We start from the raw sequence: 17,387 nt of genomic DNA, 5'->3' as shown, positions 1-17,387 counted from the left end.
CAGGTTTGCATGAACTCTCTGTGTGTAAGTTGCAGATGATGCTTATGTTACAATTTTGTCTCACAGCCACGAAAATCTTGAAGTAATATTATGAATTTTGGGCAAACAATGGCATAAATGGCCCACAATTTAGATAGTTAAATATAGGAACAAGCGATTGGTAAATGTAAATGTAGATATAGATGTAGCTGATAAATGTGACTATTATAAGCATGAAAGTACCAGAAGGTATAATTTTTAAAGGAGAAGATTTCAAAACGAGGCCAAAGAGTTATCTTGTGTTTATTAGTTACCTTTTCCTGACATTGCCTATTACTGAAGGATGGGGGGGGGGGGGAGTCTTGTTCAAAACCTGGTTGTAAGGGAATTTGTAAACGGTTTCATGTCCAGTGTCCTCATTCTGCACTTCTTTAACATATACAGATATGTACACTGAGATTATTCTAAACTCTGTGTCCTGCACCTTCATCCCTTACTATATCAGACGTGGCACAGGCTGGCAGCTTGAAGAGAGACAGAACTTGGTTCCTTAGTAAATGATTAATTATGAAATCTGCTTGTTCCAGGCTTGCTTGTGTCAACTTGTACACTCACTGCCAGTACTCAGCAGCAACACAGCATATCTTACACAAGGACAGTAGTTACTGGTTCCACATAGGGAAGTCAACCAATTTGTCTTCTCATCTGTGTAATTTGGGTTTAAAAGGCATAAAGACAATGTTTTTAGTGACTCACTCACTGATATCAGCAGGTACATCACTATCATGTTCACAAGGTGCAAAAAGACTTGATTTTGAAAAAAAAACAACAAAAAAAAAAACCCAGAGAAAATGGAGGTTAAATCTGCAAAGTGGTATTTTAAAATGCAATTCTTCATGCTTGTTCACATCAAATATTACAGGTCTTTTTAATTATATAAGAATTCAAAGCTGTACACAACCTTCTTGCAGTCTTCCTTTATATACATGAGTATTTAAACCAGTATCAGTGCAAACCATAAAGAAAATCATATAAATAAATGGAAAACCTGAAATAAGTTCATCTTAGTAATTCCATTTGCTTTCATATTTGACTTTTGCTGATCATTTATGCAAGGTAAAATTCTACTTTGCTAAAATATTTAGTAAGAAAAGATTTTGGCCTCTAATATATCTTTTAAAGAATCACAGAGAATAAATCACAGACCATCAGAGAAATGAGAAATAACTGTAAAAATTATAATCGTATATTTCCAAAACATTCTTACTATTGCAATTTTGAGTGAGGGAGAAATGTCAAATCCTTCTGTTAATTTTAAAAATATTAGTCACATAGTACCTAAGCTGTTTCAAAAAACAGAAAAAAAAAGTAATTTATATATTATTTCACAAAACTATGGCCTAAAAGGCCTCTTATAGCCTGTCTAATAGAAATTATCAAAATCAGCTAATTTTTCCATGTACATGATACATAAATTTTGAATATGTTCATTGTTTTATTTGAAAGGCATTGTTAACATATTCCTAGAAGGACATGAACTAACATTTATACCTGTGCTTTTGTGACCACGCATTTATCTCTAATGTGTTTAAAGAAGGTCTCCTGAAGCCCTGCTGCTCAGTGTTGTACCTTAAAACAAACACATAAAAGCTAAAGAAAAACCTGAATTACTCCATGTGAGTTGATCTGTCATTTGCAATGAGTACTGCTAGAAGGGAAGTTTTAAGTTAGATTTTTTCTACCAATTTCTGTGTGAAATTGGCCTGTTCAGGGATTTTCTGATCTCTCTATAGAGGTCCTACTGTTTACTGAATAAAATAAATTCTTAGTACTTTTTTATTTCCTATTATGCAAAGGAACCAATTCAACTGTGAGCAAGAAATATAGATTTATTTCTTCCAGGTCTCCAGGCATCTAAAGAATCAGTGCCTAATTCCCACCTGCTGGAACAAACTCTACTTCCATTTGTAGTGTACAGTGCCTTTTCTCCACAGAGACATTTTCCAAGTACAGTTGATGTGATTTGGAAATGAATGAGGATTCAAAGATATGTTATTAGATACATTCACCATTAAATATATATGTTCATAGGAAGGAACTACAGGTATTGTGTGATCTGGGTAGTGGTTTTTTGTTGTCTTCTAGATTTCGAACTGTGTTTATAGCATGGTCATCTTATCTGCTACTTGTATAGGTAAAGCGAAGTTCTTGCAACTAGTCCCACATAACTAGGAAATCATTGGGAGTACCCTTTGGTTTTGACAGAGGTCTCTTGAAAACACTGCATTTAGTAGTTGCTAAGAATAAGAAAGAAATGAAAAGTTCCTACAGTGCCAACATGAAGAGACTTTGCCCCTTGCCATGTTAGTTATAAAAAAAAGAAATACAAAGATTTATACAAACTGCAAAGCAAGCACCTAATGCAAATAATTTGAAGGGTCCATTGAGGGCCATGAAGATGATTAGAGAACTGGAGCACATCTCCTATGAAGATGTGCTGAGAGAGCTGGGCTTGTACAACCTGGAGAAGAGAAGGCTCCAGGGTGACCTAACTGTGGCCTTCCAGTACCTGAAGGGAGCCTACAAGAAAGCCAGAGATGAACAATTCACAAGGGCATGCAGTGATAGGACAAGTGACAGGACAAGTGGTAATGGCTTCAAACTGGAAGAGAGTAGACTTAGATCAGAAATAAGGAAGAGGGCAGTGAGGCACTGGAACAGTTGCCCAGAGAAGTTGTGGATGCCCCATCCCTGGGCCAGGCTGGATGGGGCTTTGAGCAACCTGTTCTAGTGGAACGTGCCCCTGTATGTGGCATGGGGGGCAGAACTAGATGGTCTTTAAAGTTCCTTCCCACCCAAGCCCTTCTCTCATTCTATGATTTATACCAGAATGTTCAAGAAAACTCCTTTTGTACTTAAACATGGACCCATGCTGTCATTCCTACACTACTCTGATTCATAGCATAGATTTCTTGAACAGTTATCTGTCTGTCACTCTTCTTAAATGCAAAAGAATAAAAGAATTATCCTTTTGACTTACCGGCTATACTGGTTTTCATGTATTTGCTATCTTGCAAGAGATTTCAGTGTAAAGTAAAAGAGAATATTGTCTGCTTTGTATTGAATTTGTGTCTCTTTTCTATCAGACATTGCATTTGCAAGTAAACTTGTTTATAAAATGCATTTAGTGACTGATGAAAATATCTGCATTGGAAGGACAATGGAAAGAAACATAATGTATACTGTTGTTCAGCATTTCTTTTTCACAAAAGTCTGGTACAAAATGACGCATTTGCTCTTGTTTTCTTAGTACAAATCAGAAATAAATAGAAGTCAAGGACTTTTGGGAGTCACGGTACTGAGATCAAAAGTTTATGACAGCATATGTAGACTGGTGATGACAACAAACATAATGATTTTCTCCTAAATATTGTTTGTAGGTAACCCACTATTAGCCAGCAAAGTCAACGTTATAATAAATGTCCTGGATGTCAATGAGTTTCCTCCTGAAATTTCAGTTCCGTATGAGACATCTGTATGTGAAAATGCCAAGCCAGGACAGGTATTTCAAATTTGTAATGCTTGCTATTTTGGTTTTTCTTTCCTTTTTCTTTATAGCAGTAGAAATTTCTAGGTTTGAAAATGACATTGTGATTGAAATTCTTTTACAAATAAAATGTCTGTGTCGGAAATACTTGTTGCAATTCTGTTTGTTGATCTTTATGGTCTATTTGCAATCTATTTTTATTTTGCCTAATTATATGGACCCAAGCCACTCTTTAATATGCATATAATAGCTACGAGAGAAGAAATAGTTATGAGAGGAGAGAGAATCCCTTTCTTAAACACACTTAAGTATAAGGGGAAAACTGCAGTGAATAAATAGAGAAAGATGAATTACACACATTTCTGTGTCCTATTCTGAGAATAAGAATCCATAACCCTAAAGACAATCCTACTGAAAAATTGTTTTAATAAGCAGTTTCTAGTATATACACAGTATGTAAAACCTATTTCAGGTTCAGCACAGGACCTTATACCATGAGTGACGCCAGAATTATTAAAGCTGGCCCCAGAGGCTCTTGGTATGTGCTCCATGTGCACAAAATTTATGCAATTAAACACAGTGCTTCAAAGCACCAAGGCTGACCAACTTACATACTAACAGCTAACACTGTTTCCAAGAGAAGACTTGTAACTTTGACTGTTCAGCTTTGAGAATTACTGCCAGCCATGGAAGGAACACATTCAGCCTGCCGTATAATCTGACTTCTCTTTATATGTACATAGTATGTAATCAGTCTATGTGATTTTTATTGTCTTTTTTACAGATATATCACTGACTTGATACGATAACCCTATATAATTTCCTTTTCCATGTGCTTCAACTATGATACAACCTAGTTTAATCCCTAATTTATCAGATACTCTGGGTTTCTTTTTTAGGCACTAATAGTAGAAACGGAAACCTTATACAGGATGGCTGCGACAAGCACTGAGATTCAAAATGATAGATATTATAGATACTCAGACCCTTGATATATAAAAAAAGTCTTCCCTTGTAAAAGTTCAATAGCAATTCTACTCTGAAATATATTAATTCAACTATGCTTACCTGAAATGTAGTGGATAGGACTCTGGGACACAGGAGTTCCTTTATGCCTAGATGATGGAGAACTTTCAATCCTCCCTACTCCATTTCAAGCTATAAAATTAGGATTCAGCTTGTGTGGTACTACAACATGTACTGATTGTAACAGTGATGGAAGTAGTAGCAGATGAAGTGAAGTGTAATCACTTAACTGAAAGCAATCACTAGTATTTTAATACACACAGCAAATATTAAATACCATGAATATAGAGTAAATCTTCCTGATTTCCTTCAGATATCAAAGCAAGACCTTCTGAGACATCATGAGTTCTCTGGTAGCCATATTATTCAGACTGCCTCCACTGTCCAGTATATTGAGAGAATGAGAGTAATCCAGCATGATTTAACTGTCAATTGTTTCGTTTGGTGTTGACTTCGCACTTCTACAAAACTGCTTCTTTTAGAAGAGTGAACTGACTTCAGAATTAATCTGGTTTCAGGTGATACAGATCATCACTGCAGCAGACAAAGATTTGTCACCAGCTGGGCAAAGGTTTTCCTTCAAATTGTCATCTGAGGCTTCCAACAAACCCAATTTCACAGTCCATGACTACAGAAGTAAGTTGGTTACCCCTAATCTCTTTTTCAGAGCACCAGGCTGTGGTTATAATGACAAATGTGGTTACTTTGAATTGCAGTTGTATCTACAGACCTAACTTTTTTATTTGACATTTCTAACTGCTAAACTATCTGGGACATATATTAATATAAATTCAGGTCTTGCACCTTTTCTCATTTTTAGGGGACAGGAATTGTCAGAACACCAAAGGCTGAGATTTCCCTACAGGCCTTCAAAAACACTGCTACCTGTTTTATTTTCTTCCTTTTATCATTCACTATCTCAGGAAGAATCCATATGCCAATGCAGGTATACCTTTAAACAAGGCATTATTACTGTCTTGTTTAAATACTATGACTTCACTAACCATTTTCCAAGTACGCAGATATTGTGTTTTCTTGAGAATGCATAGTCCTGCAGAAGAGTTAGTTCTAAATATGGACAGTGGTGCTGGAGGAGAACATCCCGCAACACTCTTAATAATTTGTAGATTTATATCATTGACATCCCTGATTTTTCTTCCAATTTCTTCATAACTGAATATATTTTTTTCTTATTAACTTGTGTCCATTTGATAGATGGCAAAGAACAAACCAAGACAAAAAATAGATCTCATTATCTAGTCTAAATGTCTTCAAGGATGTAGTCTTGTGAATAGTCATAGCTAAAACATAATAAAATGTAGTAAATTTTCTCCACTAATTACTTCAATCAAATAAGGGGGAAAAAAGGAGTTTTTGAACTATTAGGTGATATTTAAATAACTTTAAATAACTTTAAATAAGTTTTTAATAAAAAAGGGGTTACATTGTTCTGTAAAGAAAGAATACATAAAGCCATCCAACAGAGTTCAGTAACATTCCTTTACATGTTCAGCTATGAAGTTTATAAGTATTACTATTAAAGAGTATATAATTCTTAATTTTTAAAATTTAATAATTATATAAAATTACTTTTTTCAATTTAAATTTGAGATTATACTAATTATGATGTAAAGTTTTCTTTATGGAGAATTAAATTATCCAATCCCTAAAAAGTGCTAGAAATTAATAATATAAAAAATGAAAAAAATTGCAGAGGCCATTTTTTTTAGCCTTTTAAAAAAACTTTTAAGTATATGGCCCACATTATTTTTGAAGCCATGCACTTTTTTCAATGTCAGGTAATACAAAATTAAAGTCAACAAAATAAGCATAACTTAATCCTGAAGAATCCAGGAAGAAAGAAATTTAAGAAAATAAACTATGCTTATTTTCTCTTTATGTATAGCTCTCCTGTGAAGCTGATAAGATGAAAATGGTTTGTTCACAAAATTATTAGAACTTTTATCTCATTGTATCATAGATAGCTAAAAAAAAATAACAGATGATCAAAGTATTTCCCATAAGGATAAACAGAGTATATAATGAAACTGTAATAATTCATAGTATTGCAACCGTGAGTAACAGTACCTTATAAAGCCAAAACTATGTAGATCAGCATTTTATTAGAGGGTATTCAAACAGTTTTCTTAAGAGAAACAGCTCAGTGAATATGAAAGGCAACCTTACAAATGATTCAAGTTCCCTTACTTCTGTTCTTGGAAGATTAGGTCTTTTCTCTGGAAGTTCTTAGTCTAATAACAGGCACCAGTATTTGAAAAAGTTGTGGCATTTTAAAATCTAAATACAATTATGCCAAGCAAGATCTAAATGCTTTACCTCTATGTCCCATTGGATTTAAAATTCTGGGTAACATTTAAGTTTCCTTCCCCTTAATGCTACACTGAAGTTTCTGTTAGTTTCTGTTCCCTACTTCGCTGTTGGTAGTTTTTCCTTCAAAAACTCAGCATGATGAACTTAGCTAATGATTATAATTAAGAAGAAAAAAGGAATGTTCTCTGTATCTTAACAGATTTAGGAAAATATACCTCTTTAAAGCTTCCTCATACTTTACATTTATTACTTTCAACTTTTCACTTTTAAACATATTTCAAGGCCCATATTGGTAGTATCTTCACAATTACACAGTTTTAGAACATAAATACTATGTATTTCTAAATAAGTTTGGTATTTTGGTCAAGACTTCTTTAAAGTAACAGCTTTAATTTCTTTCTTTCTTTTTTTTTTCCTGTCTGTTTCCTAAAATATCCCTTAATTTCAGTAAGATTTTTTTTTTTCAGATCATTACAAACTTTTGCTTTAAATAGAAATCTTGCAGGTCTTCTCAGGTCAATATAACATATTTTAAAAGTCAAAAGAATCTTTAAACTTAAAAAGTCTATACAGTAATTACAGCTCTTGAAAAGTGTGCTTAGCATATGGGTTTGGTGAGGAAATTGATCAAATATTGTTAGATAATTAAATTTCCCTGTTTAAACCAGTAATGATGACACTGAGTTGACTTTGGGTCTCATTAATCTGTTAATGAAGTTTCATTACTGTTTAAAAACAAGTGCAATATTCTATTAAAAAATGGAATTAAAAACCACCAAGATACAGACTCTTAAAAGCATTTCTTAACACTTACAAGAGAAGAAAAAAGAAGTGCACCATTTGTTACAATGCAAAGACCAAAAAGAAACAAAAAAAAAAAGATTTTGTGGAATATTTTCCAGTCATAGAAACCTTTTTTCATTATATGATTTACAGTGCTATTAGAAACAATCTGTCCAAACAGAAACTCTGTTTTGCAATATCTTCTGCCTTTTTTTTGCCAGAAAAGTGGAGGAAGGTCTGCTCTGTGCACAGTTTAGAGATATTATAACACAACCTTATTTTCCCTGCAGAAACCTTTTAAAAACTAATACCTTTATCTTTTAAGTCATCAATTATGTTAATATCATGCCGGTATTTTGTGAAAAGAATCTTTATATTTTTCAAGGAGACAGTTTTGTTCACTGTGCTACAGTTAACACTTTTACAAGTAAAGGTGGCATTTAACATGTTTCAATACATCAAGAAGCCCAAATCCCAGAGCTATTCTATACAACTAAAAATCGTGGGTGGTCTGACACTACAGCAGGTGTAATAAGTTTGTGGTGCACCCAAGACAATAAACCTTTCCAGGTTTATTTATACTTTGAGATAAACCTTAATGAGGACTGAAGCAAGACAGAAGCTCAAAGTTGCTATTCAGCAGCACTGAGACCAATCCACTATGTTAATAGAAGTGAGGCCCTGGCAGAGCTGGAGTGCTTCCAGCTGGACTGCACACCTTCTTCATTCTGCTTTGCTGGCCTCACTCTGCTCTCTAGAGGGCAGCTTCCATGTGGAGTACACACCATTGCTCATGTAAGAGACAGAATTTCCTTCTCTCCAGCTGTCACACACATCCTAAAAATGAATTTATTACCAACAGACTGAAGAACCAGAAGCTATCTCAACTTCTCTAGGCTATTCTGTATTGTTCAAACACATGCCTGTGTCCATATTTTCAACAGAACTTTGAACTATTGAAAGGGGTCATAGAAGAGCAACGGAAATTGTTCAAAATCAAGGACTTAGGGGCTTGATCTGATTGATTCTTCGTAAAGGAGAATGGAAAGTCATTCAATTGCATCGTAACGTGTTAAAGGGCTCTTCAGTGTTGCAATAGGAAGAAAAAAATAATAGAAATAATTCTAATAATAGAAATAAGGTTAAACTGAATGTATTCAAATTACTTCTAAAACTTTTTATACAGTGCAGATAATGAATCATAGAGAGAAAGAACAAGCTGAGGATGGAAGTTGGCTTGATTTGAACAATTTTAAGACATTTTTTCTTTTCAAAACTAAGTATAACTGAACTTGACCTGTCCATGTTTGAGTTTGATAAAAAGGAGACATCTGAAGCATTTTGTCAGTCAAGCACCTTCCCAATGGTGCCTAATCATAACATATCTGATTTGGGTATTTAGGATTCCTTCTTACTGTCCTTAATCAGAACTTCACACAACTATTTGAGCATGGAATTCAGAGGTCTTTACCAAGTGACAAAACTACAAGGAATGAAAGCCATCACAGACAGCAAGTGACGTGCTCCAAAAATATAATAAAGAATATGGGTGAGATGGCAAAATGGTATCTGCTGCAGGCTACGTTCATTCAGTTCTGTCATCTAATTAATTCCCCGCTAATTTAATTTTGGTTTTGCTTTCAGTATAATTCTTTTAATCCATACATAATTTCCTTGCTGCTCTGTTTGATTCAGGAAAGGCAGCAATAACTAAAATACCTACTGGGAAGAAATGACAAAACATAACTTCTAGGAGTTGACTAATTGATGGAAACTCTACTGATTTTGAAGTACTCTTCAGTAATTTTTAACAGGGCAGGAAAGCTAAAGTGATTGCATACTGTCCAGGTACAATACTTTGAGTTTTTAAGGGAAATTAATTAATTGATGAACACATGATTCAAAATCCATGTGCAACCAAACTCATTGGGCCACAGACTAGAAATATAAGGAGACAAGGAGAAAAGGAAAACTGGAAAATCCTTCTAATCTTCTACCTGTAAAGTTTTGGGGTTTCTTAAATTATTGTTATCTTCTCTGAAATTTTAACTGTTAACAGGTTTATAAGAAAAGGAATATTGTTTAATGCTCTGCAAAAAATAACTGTACCAGTCACAATACAATACCTTCTGTAATGATAAAACAAGGCAATTACATAATGTATGTCATTCACAAGTTTCAAATATGAAATAGCTGCCTATTACTCAATCTGACACAAGCCACAATATGAATTTAAGTACAAAATAAAAATCTGGTGATGACTGTGTCATGTTTTACAGACAACACAGCTGGGATTGAAACCAGGAGAAATGGCTACAGCAGAAGGCAGCAAGAGCTATACTTTCTTCCAATAGTAATAGAAGACAGCAGTTACCCTGTCCAGAGCAGCACAAACACATTGACTATCCGAGTTTGCAGATGTGATTCTGATGGTACCATCCAGTCCTGCAACGTGGAAGCAATCTTCTTACCAGTTGGCCTCAGCACAGGAGCGCTGATTGCAATCTTATTGTGTATTGTTATACTTCTAGGTTAGTTCTCATGAAACCCTGTGAAGTGCATTACTCTGATTATTCATTAGTTTCATCTAGTGTTTAACAAAAGCTATTGAAAATGTGTGGCAGTTTATTTCTAGAAAAATATCCCAAAGCACTGACCATGACCATGAATCTGCCAACCCATGTAATATTTCCTATTGCACGAAGAGAACCAGATTTCAGTGGAACCCAAATCATATTTTTTAATCTGAAATAGTTTTAAATGTCTTTCATGAAAAAATAATTTTTTTAGAATATTACTGAGGTAGACAAGTCCTACCAACAGTAATACCAGTAAGAACTTATTAAGAGCCTTTATTTAATTTTGTATGTGAACTTGGACAAAAGGAGAATGAAGAAATGGAAGAGGAGAAAAATAATTGTAGTGTAGACTATGACTGGCTATATCCATATAAATCTTCATTGGATGATTATTATTTCAGGCAGACATGGATATCATGAGGTGGCATTGTTATTTGATCTGCCTTATATTTAAACACTGCCTTATTCACAGCATATTCAAGGCAGTCAATAGCCTTGCGCATCTTACTTATAATATGGCCTGAATCAATCGATAATAAAATAAAACCAACTTCATATCTTACACAGGCACAATGTGGGCTGCAAAAAGCAGACTGAGTCTTACAGATGCTAGCCTATGTCTCTTCTTGATACTAGTGGGCTTTCTGGATCCCGTGCTATTCCTCATGTAGGTCTAATGCATATCCAAAAATAGCTCTTGACACAGAATATATCATATGGAGATCTCTTTGCATTTGGATTATACAGTAGTTTACCACTTAAATAAATTAGTTAAGGGTTACATAAATAGCTTTTGAGAAGCAGTAGGTAAAAGTGAGAATTTCTATTCTGTGTCAAAAAATTATATTGTGAGAAAAATGTTGTTTTAAATCAGAAGAATGGCAAATGGTCACACTTCTCATGGAGTAGCAATTAAAATACATTCATTCTGGAGATTTTAAAACAAAACTAGATAAATCAGAAAACCAAAATAGGTCAGTTTTTTTGAAACAAGATGAATGGTGTCTCCTTTATCACAGTTTCAATTAGAGCAGGTTTTTAGTAACCAGATGTGTTTTGAGTATCTCCAAGGACGTATACCCCACAACTTCTCTGGACAACATGTTCCAGTGCTTGGCATCCTGACAATAAAGAAGCATTTTTCTTACATTTTAATGGATTTTCCTGCATTTCAGTTTGTGCCCATTGTCTTTTGTCCTGTCACCGGGCACCATTCAAAAAAGCCTGGCTCCATCTTTACTTCCATCCATCAGATACTTATACAAATTGATAAGATCCCCCTGAGCTGTCTCTTCTCCAAAATGAACAGACCTGGTCCTCTTAGTCTCTCCTTGTATGGCAAATGTTCCAGTTCCTTTAATCACCTTTGTGACTCTGCATTGAATTCTCTCCATAAGTGTCCTGTAATGAGGAGACCAGAACTGAACCCAGAACTCCAAGCGTGCGTGACCAGAGCTGAGAAGAGGGAAATGATTATCTCACTAGGCCTGCTAACAGTGTTTCTTCTGTTGCAGTCCCAAATACTGTTGATCTTTGCAACAGGGGCACATTGATGGCTCATGGTGAACTTATTGTCCACCAGTTCATAAGGCCTTGTCTATCAAGCTGCTTTCTGGTCAGTCAGCCAACAGCATCTACAGTATACAGTTCCTCCTCTCCATGTGTGGGACTTGGAGTTTCTGTTCGTTGAACATTGAAGCTCCTTTTGGCCCATTCCCCCAGCCTGGTAAGATCCCTTTGAATTGTGGCATGACTGCTCTTTTTTATCATCTCACTGAGGTGATAAAAATCCCACGATCCAGGTCATTTATGAAGATGTCTTAAATGAAGATGTCGTAAAAAAGAAAAGTAGTCCCAGTATCAAACCCTGGGGCATATTAATAATGACCAACCTCCATCTGATTTTTGAAATGTTGATCACAATCTTTGCAGTCTGACAGTTTTACCAGCTTTGCAATCCATCTCACTGTCTGCTTGTCTACTCTACACTTTCTCAGGTTTTTTAAGGAGGTTGTTATTACAGATAACAACAGAAGTTTTACTAAAGGTAGGATAAAATTAATGCACTTTTCTCCCTTCATCCACCAGTTATCTCACTTTAGAAAGATATCAGGTGAGTTAAGCACAATTTCACCTTCATAAATCCATACTTGCTAGCCTTGTTCCCCTTCTTAGTTCCCAGAATTATTTTCTCCATCACTTTCCTCAGAATCAATGCAGGGCTGACTGGCCTGTAGTTCCCTAGCTCATTCTTCTTGCCCTTTTTGAAGATAGGCGTGACACTTGCTCCAGTCCTCAGAAACTTCCCCTAGACCTTTCAAAAATTGTCTCAAATGGCCTCACAATGACATCAGCCATCTTTCTCACCATTCATGTGTGTATCCCATCAGGTCCCATGTACTTATGTGTTCAGTTTGTTTACATGTTCCCTAACATGATCCTCTTCTGCCAAGGGTTAGTCTTTCTATTTCCAGACTTACCCTCTGATCTCAGGCACCTGGAATTACTGCAGGAAAACTTTATCAATAAAGACAGAAGCAAAGAAGATATTGACTAGGTTGGACTTTTCCATGTCATTTGTCAACAGCTCCCCTCCCCCATTCAGCCATGGGCCCACCTTTACCTTTTTTTTTTTTTTTTCTGTCTTACATGTACAAGCCCGTCTTGTCACCCTTCACGTCCCTTGTGAGATAGTGCCAGATGGGCTTTGTCTTTCCTAACCGCATTCTTGCATGTTCAGACTGCCACAGTATATTTCTCCTGGCTCACTCGTCTGTTTTCAGCTCTTAGATGCCTCTTTTTTTATCACTGAGTTTAGTCAAGAGCTTCTTATTCATCAATGCAGGCCTCCTGCTGCCTTTGCTTGATTTTCTGCTCCTCAGGTTGGGCCAATGTTGTGTTCGGAGGAGGTGATACTTAAAAATCAACCAGCTCTCCTGGACTCCTCTTCTCTCCAAAACTGTATAACACATGATTTTTTGAAGCAGATCCCTGAAGAGATCAAAGTGTGCTGCATAAAAAGCTAATGTAGGATTATTTTTTTCTGCACTTCAAAAATTCCAAATTTGAAATTATTCAAATTATTTATTATTGAAAGTTCCAAATTATTTTTTCCTCTTTGTAACTGTGTGAGTTTGATTCTTTGTTTGTTGCTTGTCTGGGTTTTTTTCTTCTCTTCAATGTGGAAATTTAGGGTTTCTTTCTCTGTTTTGCTGTGAAGGCATTTTAAAAAAATCCTATCTCTGTCTCTATGAACTAACAAGATGAAGTCCTGTCCAGTTCTATTTGTTTGCAAAGAAGGACAGTAGGAAAATTATTTGTTACTTCCTCCAGCAGTACAACAAGCACTTAGGAATGTTAGACTCATATATCAAACAGCAAATGACTTTTCATTGGCTAGAGCACTGCTAAGCACTGCACTTTTCTAAGGAGAAAAGTCCCTTTGATTGCTTGCAGCTTTCAAAGAAAGATATAACAATACGTCATGAGAATACAAAATTATTTCTGTGCATGTCTTAACTTCAGTTGTCTCTCATTACAGTCATTGTGGTACTGTATGTGGCACTACGGAGGCAGAAGAAAAAGGACACCCTGATGACCTCTAAAGAAGATATCAGAGATAATGTTATCCATTATGATGATGAAGGAGGTGGAGAAGAGGACACCCAGGCTTTCGACATAGGTGCCCTGAGAAATCCCAAAGTGATTGAAGATAACAAAATACGCAGGGACATAAAACCAGACACCTTGCGTTTTCCGCGCCACAGACCACCAGCAGAAGATAACACAGACATAAGAGATTTCATTAATCAAAGGCTGAAGGAAAATGATGTAGATCCATCTGCCCCCCCTTATGACTCCTTGGCAACCTATGCTTATGAAGGAAATGGATCTGTTGCAGAGTCTCTCAGCTCTATAGACTCCCTTACTACAGAGGCAGATCAGGATTATGACTATCTGAGTGACTGGGGACCTCGCTTTAAGATCTTGGCAGACATGTTCGGAGAAGAAAGTTATAACCCTGACAAAGTCACTTAAGTACAACTACAGCAGTGAAATAAAAAGAAAAGTAAACCAACAACAAATTTAAAAGATAAACCTAAGCTTTATATATGACACAATTACTTTGATTATAAAAGACAGCAACTGTTTCCAGCAAGTTACTACATTTATCATACTGTCAGTTTTGGTTTGATCTGCAAAAGAATGATAAATCCTGTAACATACACAGGTTTTTGTTGTTGTTATTTTGTTACTCTGGAATTACACTGAGACAAGCTCAGGCCTTCAAGGTGCAGTTTACTGACCTGACTTAGAACGAAGATAGCTTTCTGGCATCATGGTGGAAGAGTGGTAGCTTTTTCGTAATTCCACTAAAGTGCCTATTGAAACTTTTATCATTTAAGTGGTAAAAAGTCTGCTGTGGTGGTGTTACAAAACTGAATTGGACACAAACTTTAAGACAAGAAGCAATAGCAACGTGCTGACTTCTTTTAGAAAAAAAAAGGAGATCACTTCCTGGAATATATCTAATGATTTAAACTAAAGGGTGGGGCGGGAGGGTGTGTACATTGTGTTTGGGAGTTATGTTTGTTGAGGTTTTTTAAAGCAAACAGTATGTCAACACATCACATTTCTTCTTCCAAAGTTCCACTGAAAATTTAAACTTAAAATGCTATTGCTCACTCTAAAGATGTAAAGCCCAAATTAAAAAGGCAAAGATCTTAGCATACATCAATGAATATTTAAAATGTTCATGCAAATATTACATTTTTCCAAAATAATAAAAAGATGAAAGCAGCTATTCCTTTATGTGAAGGAAATTTCCCTTTGTTCCCCCGCTTCTTTTAAAACAAGACTATTATTAGAATGTAAAAGTGAAGAGGGTTTTTAAAGAGTATTATTTTTAGTACCAAGACACCTTTTCCCTTGTAAGTATCACTAAAGAAGTACATGTAAAGAACTCCACATCACTTTTCTTTGCAAGTAGACTGTTACTCTGTAGATACCATATGCATACATTATAGACATAGTTATTTTTCCACTGATCGTCTGCTACAGTTCAGTATATCATTGTATCACTACCATACCCACAGGAAACATTTTGGAAAGCCTTTTGAGGTTGGCCACTTTATTAATTTTATTCTTGACAATATTTAAACAGAGGCAGAATAAAAATACAAACCAGCACATTTGTCCACTCTTTATGTACATATCCATGCATAAATGTAGCTGTGCGGATGACAGAACTTCATATACACACAAGGCATTGCCCCTTGGAAGATATCTTGCAGAACTATTTCATGTGACTTTTTCTGATGATCTAAGGCATAGACATTTTGTAAGACAATGGTTTATGTCTCCCAAAGTGCATATATCCTTATATTCTCCTTCTAAAGTCCCTGCAGTGCTATACAATCTGTTTGAGCTCTACTCATGATTAATGGCACTGCCAAGGTCAGCCTGAGTCTTTCATGAACCAGAAGTCTTTTATTCACCTCAGATCTACAGCTTACTTTTTGTACTGCTGAAGAATTAATAACTATCAGACATACTTAGCTCACAAGTCTGATATTAACAAACAGAAATTTCCCTCTATTCTCTTGGGGAAAAGTAAAGATATTTCAACATTGTATAAATTAATCTCCCAATGAGACTTTGAAAGGTGTATAGTTTAAATAAATTTTGGATCATCAAGTACAATTGGACAGCGCTGCATTAAAATCACAATTGGCTTAGCTTCTACCAGCAGAGTGCTGAGGAAGAGATACAGCATATGGCAACAAGGAAGGTTTGTGGTTTTTATCATTATCAGCAAAGGTATCTTGTGTTCCGTGAAAGACAGACTAAACCAACAAAAACTCTCTCTTCACAGGACAGGGAGGCAGATGAAGTGATGGGGACCATTTCCCAGCTTAGAAATTTATTGTGGAAGATTGTGTTTTAAATTTTTGTATATCCTGACAGTTTATCAAAGGCAATTTGATATTGCAGGGTGGGCCTAAAACAAAGCACTGGAAAAAAAAAGTTTTCTACTAGTTACAACTGAGATTTGATTCATACAAGATTCACACTACTGGAAGTAATTAACAATGCTTCTTCATGTAGCATATGCATAGCAATGTTTTCTGTCCTTTTGCCATAGCTAAAACAAACATCTGAGTCTGCTCATTTACAGATGTGCAGCCCTGTAGCCAAACTCTACTCTGAGCAACTGTATTAGTCCTTTGTATGCATTTTACTAGTAAAGTCAACATAAGTGAGAGCAGTGTTTGACTTTTTAACATCATGTGGCCTGTTTGCATATGAAATTCTATGTTTTTGTAGTTGATACTGGGTGAACATTGGCTCTCTTGAATAGGCTAGCATTTGTTCTAAGCAAGACAGTCTGTATGTGAACCTGACTTCCAAAATGGGTAGACAGAAAATGTGATCTTAAACATGCTGCTACGCAAAATCTGTATTTGAGAATGAGTTACTGTATGTTAAATTAATACCAAATTGAATATCAAATGCATATTTTTGACATTTAAGAGGTTTGTAACTGAGATGTTTCTATCACATAATTAATAAACATCCAGGAAGATTTTAGAAAAAAATAGTATGTAATTACTAATGCAATTTTCCTATAAAATCATAATTAAAATATTTTAAGACATTTTTTGAAGAATGATCAAATAATTTTAACTTAATAGGGGTCTTTTTTGTAAACAGTTCTATAGAACTAAGGAAAAAAATGTTTTTCCCTTATTCTTAACCTAGGATCCAGGAAATTTATGTTTAATTCCATGTTTGCTCATTCCTTTTCTAAAATATGATTGTCAGGTTCTTAGCAACTTAATTTTTAAAAGGTAATTAGACAAATACTAAATTTGCAAAATTTAAAATATATCAAGGCATCTGAGATGACCTGAAGTCTATAGGATTAGGAAAACTCCAGTGCACTTGTAAATTGTATCCAATCACTACTTCAGTTTTTAAACACTACATCTTAAAAAAAAAATCTCTGCAAACCCTTGCACAGTCAAGATGTTAAAGTGGATATCTCTCTGCTGAAGCCTGAACCACTGTCACAGTGACAAGAAGCTAAGAAAATGCTTAAAATGCACAGAACAAAATTTACTGGTGCACAAACATTTAAC

The 17,387-nt window shown here is 35.3% G+C and overlaps 1 protein-coding gene across 4 annotated transcripts in view; it reads left to right on the top strand.

Moving 5' to 3' along the window:
* The window catches only part of CDH12 (cadherin 12), a 532,655-nt gene extending 515,691 nt beyond the window's left edge, over positions 1-16,964 (top strand). For all 4 annotated transcript variants that reach the window (XM_032704956.1, XM_032704962.1, XM_032704979.1 and 1 more), the window contains 4 exons: positions 3,420-3,541; positions 5,071-5,188; positions 9,946-10,197; positions 13,787-16,964. In XM_032704956.1, coding sequence (XP_032560847.1) covers positions 3,420-3,541; positions 5,071-5,188; positions 9,946-10,197; positions 13,787-14,283 — 989 coding nt within the window. In that variant the 3' untranslated portion in view covers positions 14,284-16,964. The remainder of the gene's footprint in view (positions 1-3,419; positions 3,542-5,070; positions 5,189-9,945; positions 10,198-13,786) is intronic.
* The last annotated feature ends 423 nt before the right edge of the window (positions 16,965-17,387 follow it).

The sequence above is a fragment of the Chiroxiphia lanceolata genome, chromosome 1, assembly GCF_009829145.1.
Source record: "Chiroxiphia lanceolata isolate bChiLan1 chromosome 1, bChiLan1.pri, whole genome shotgun sequence".
Lineage (NCBI taxonomy): Eukaryota > Metazoa > Chordata > Aves > Passeriformes > Pipridae > Chiroxiphia > Chiroxiphia lanceolata.
This window is presented reverse-complemented; position numbering and strand designations above follow the sequence as displayed.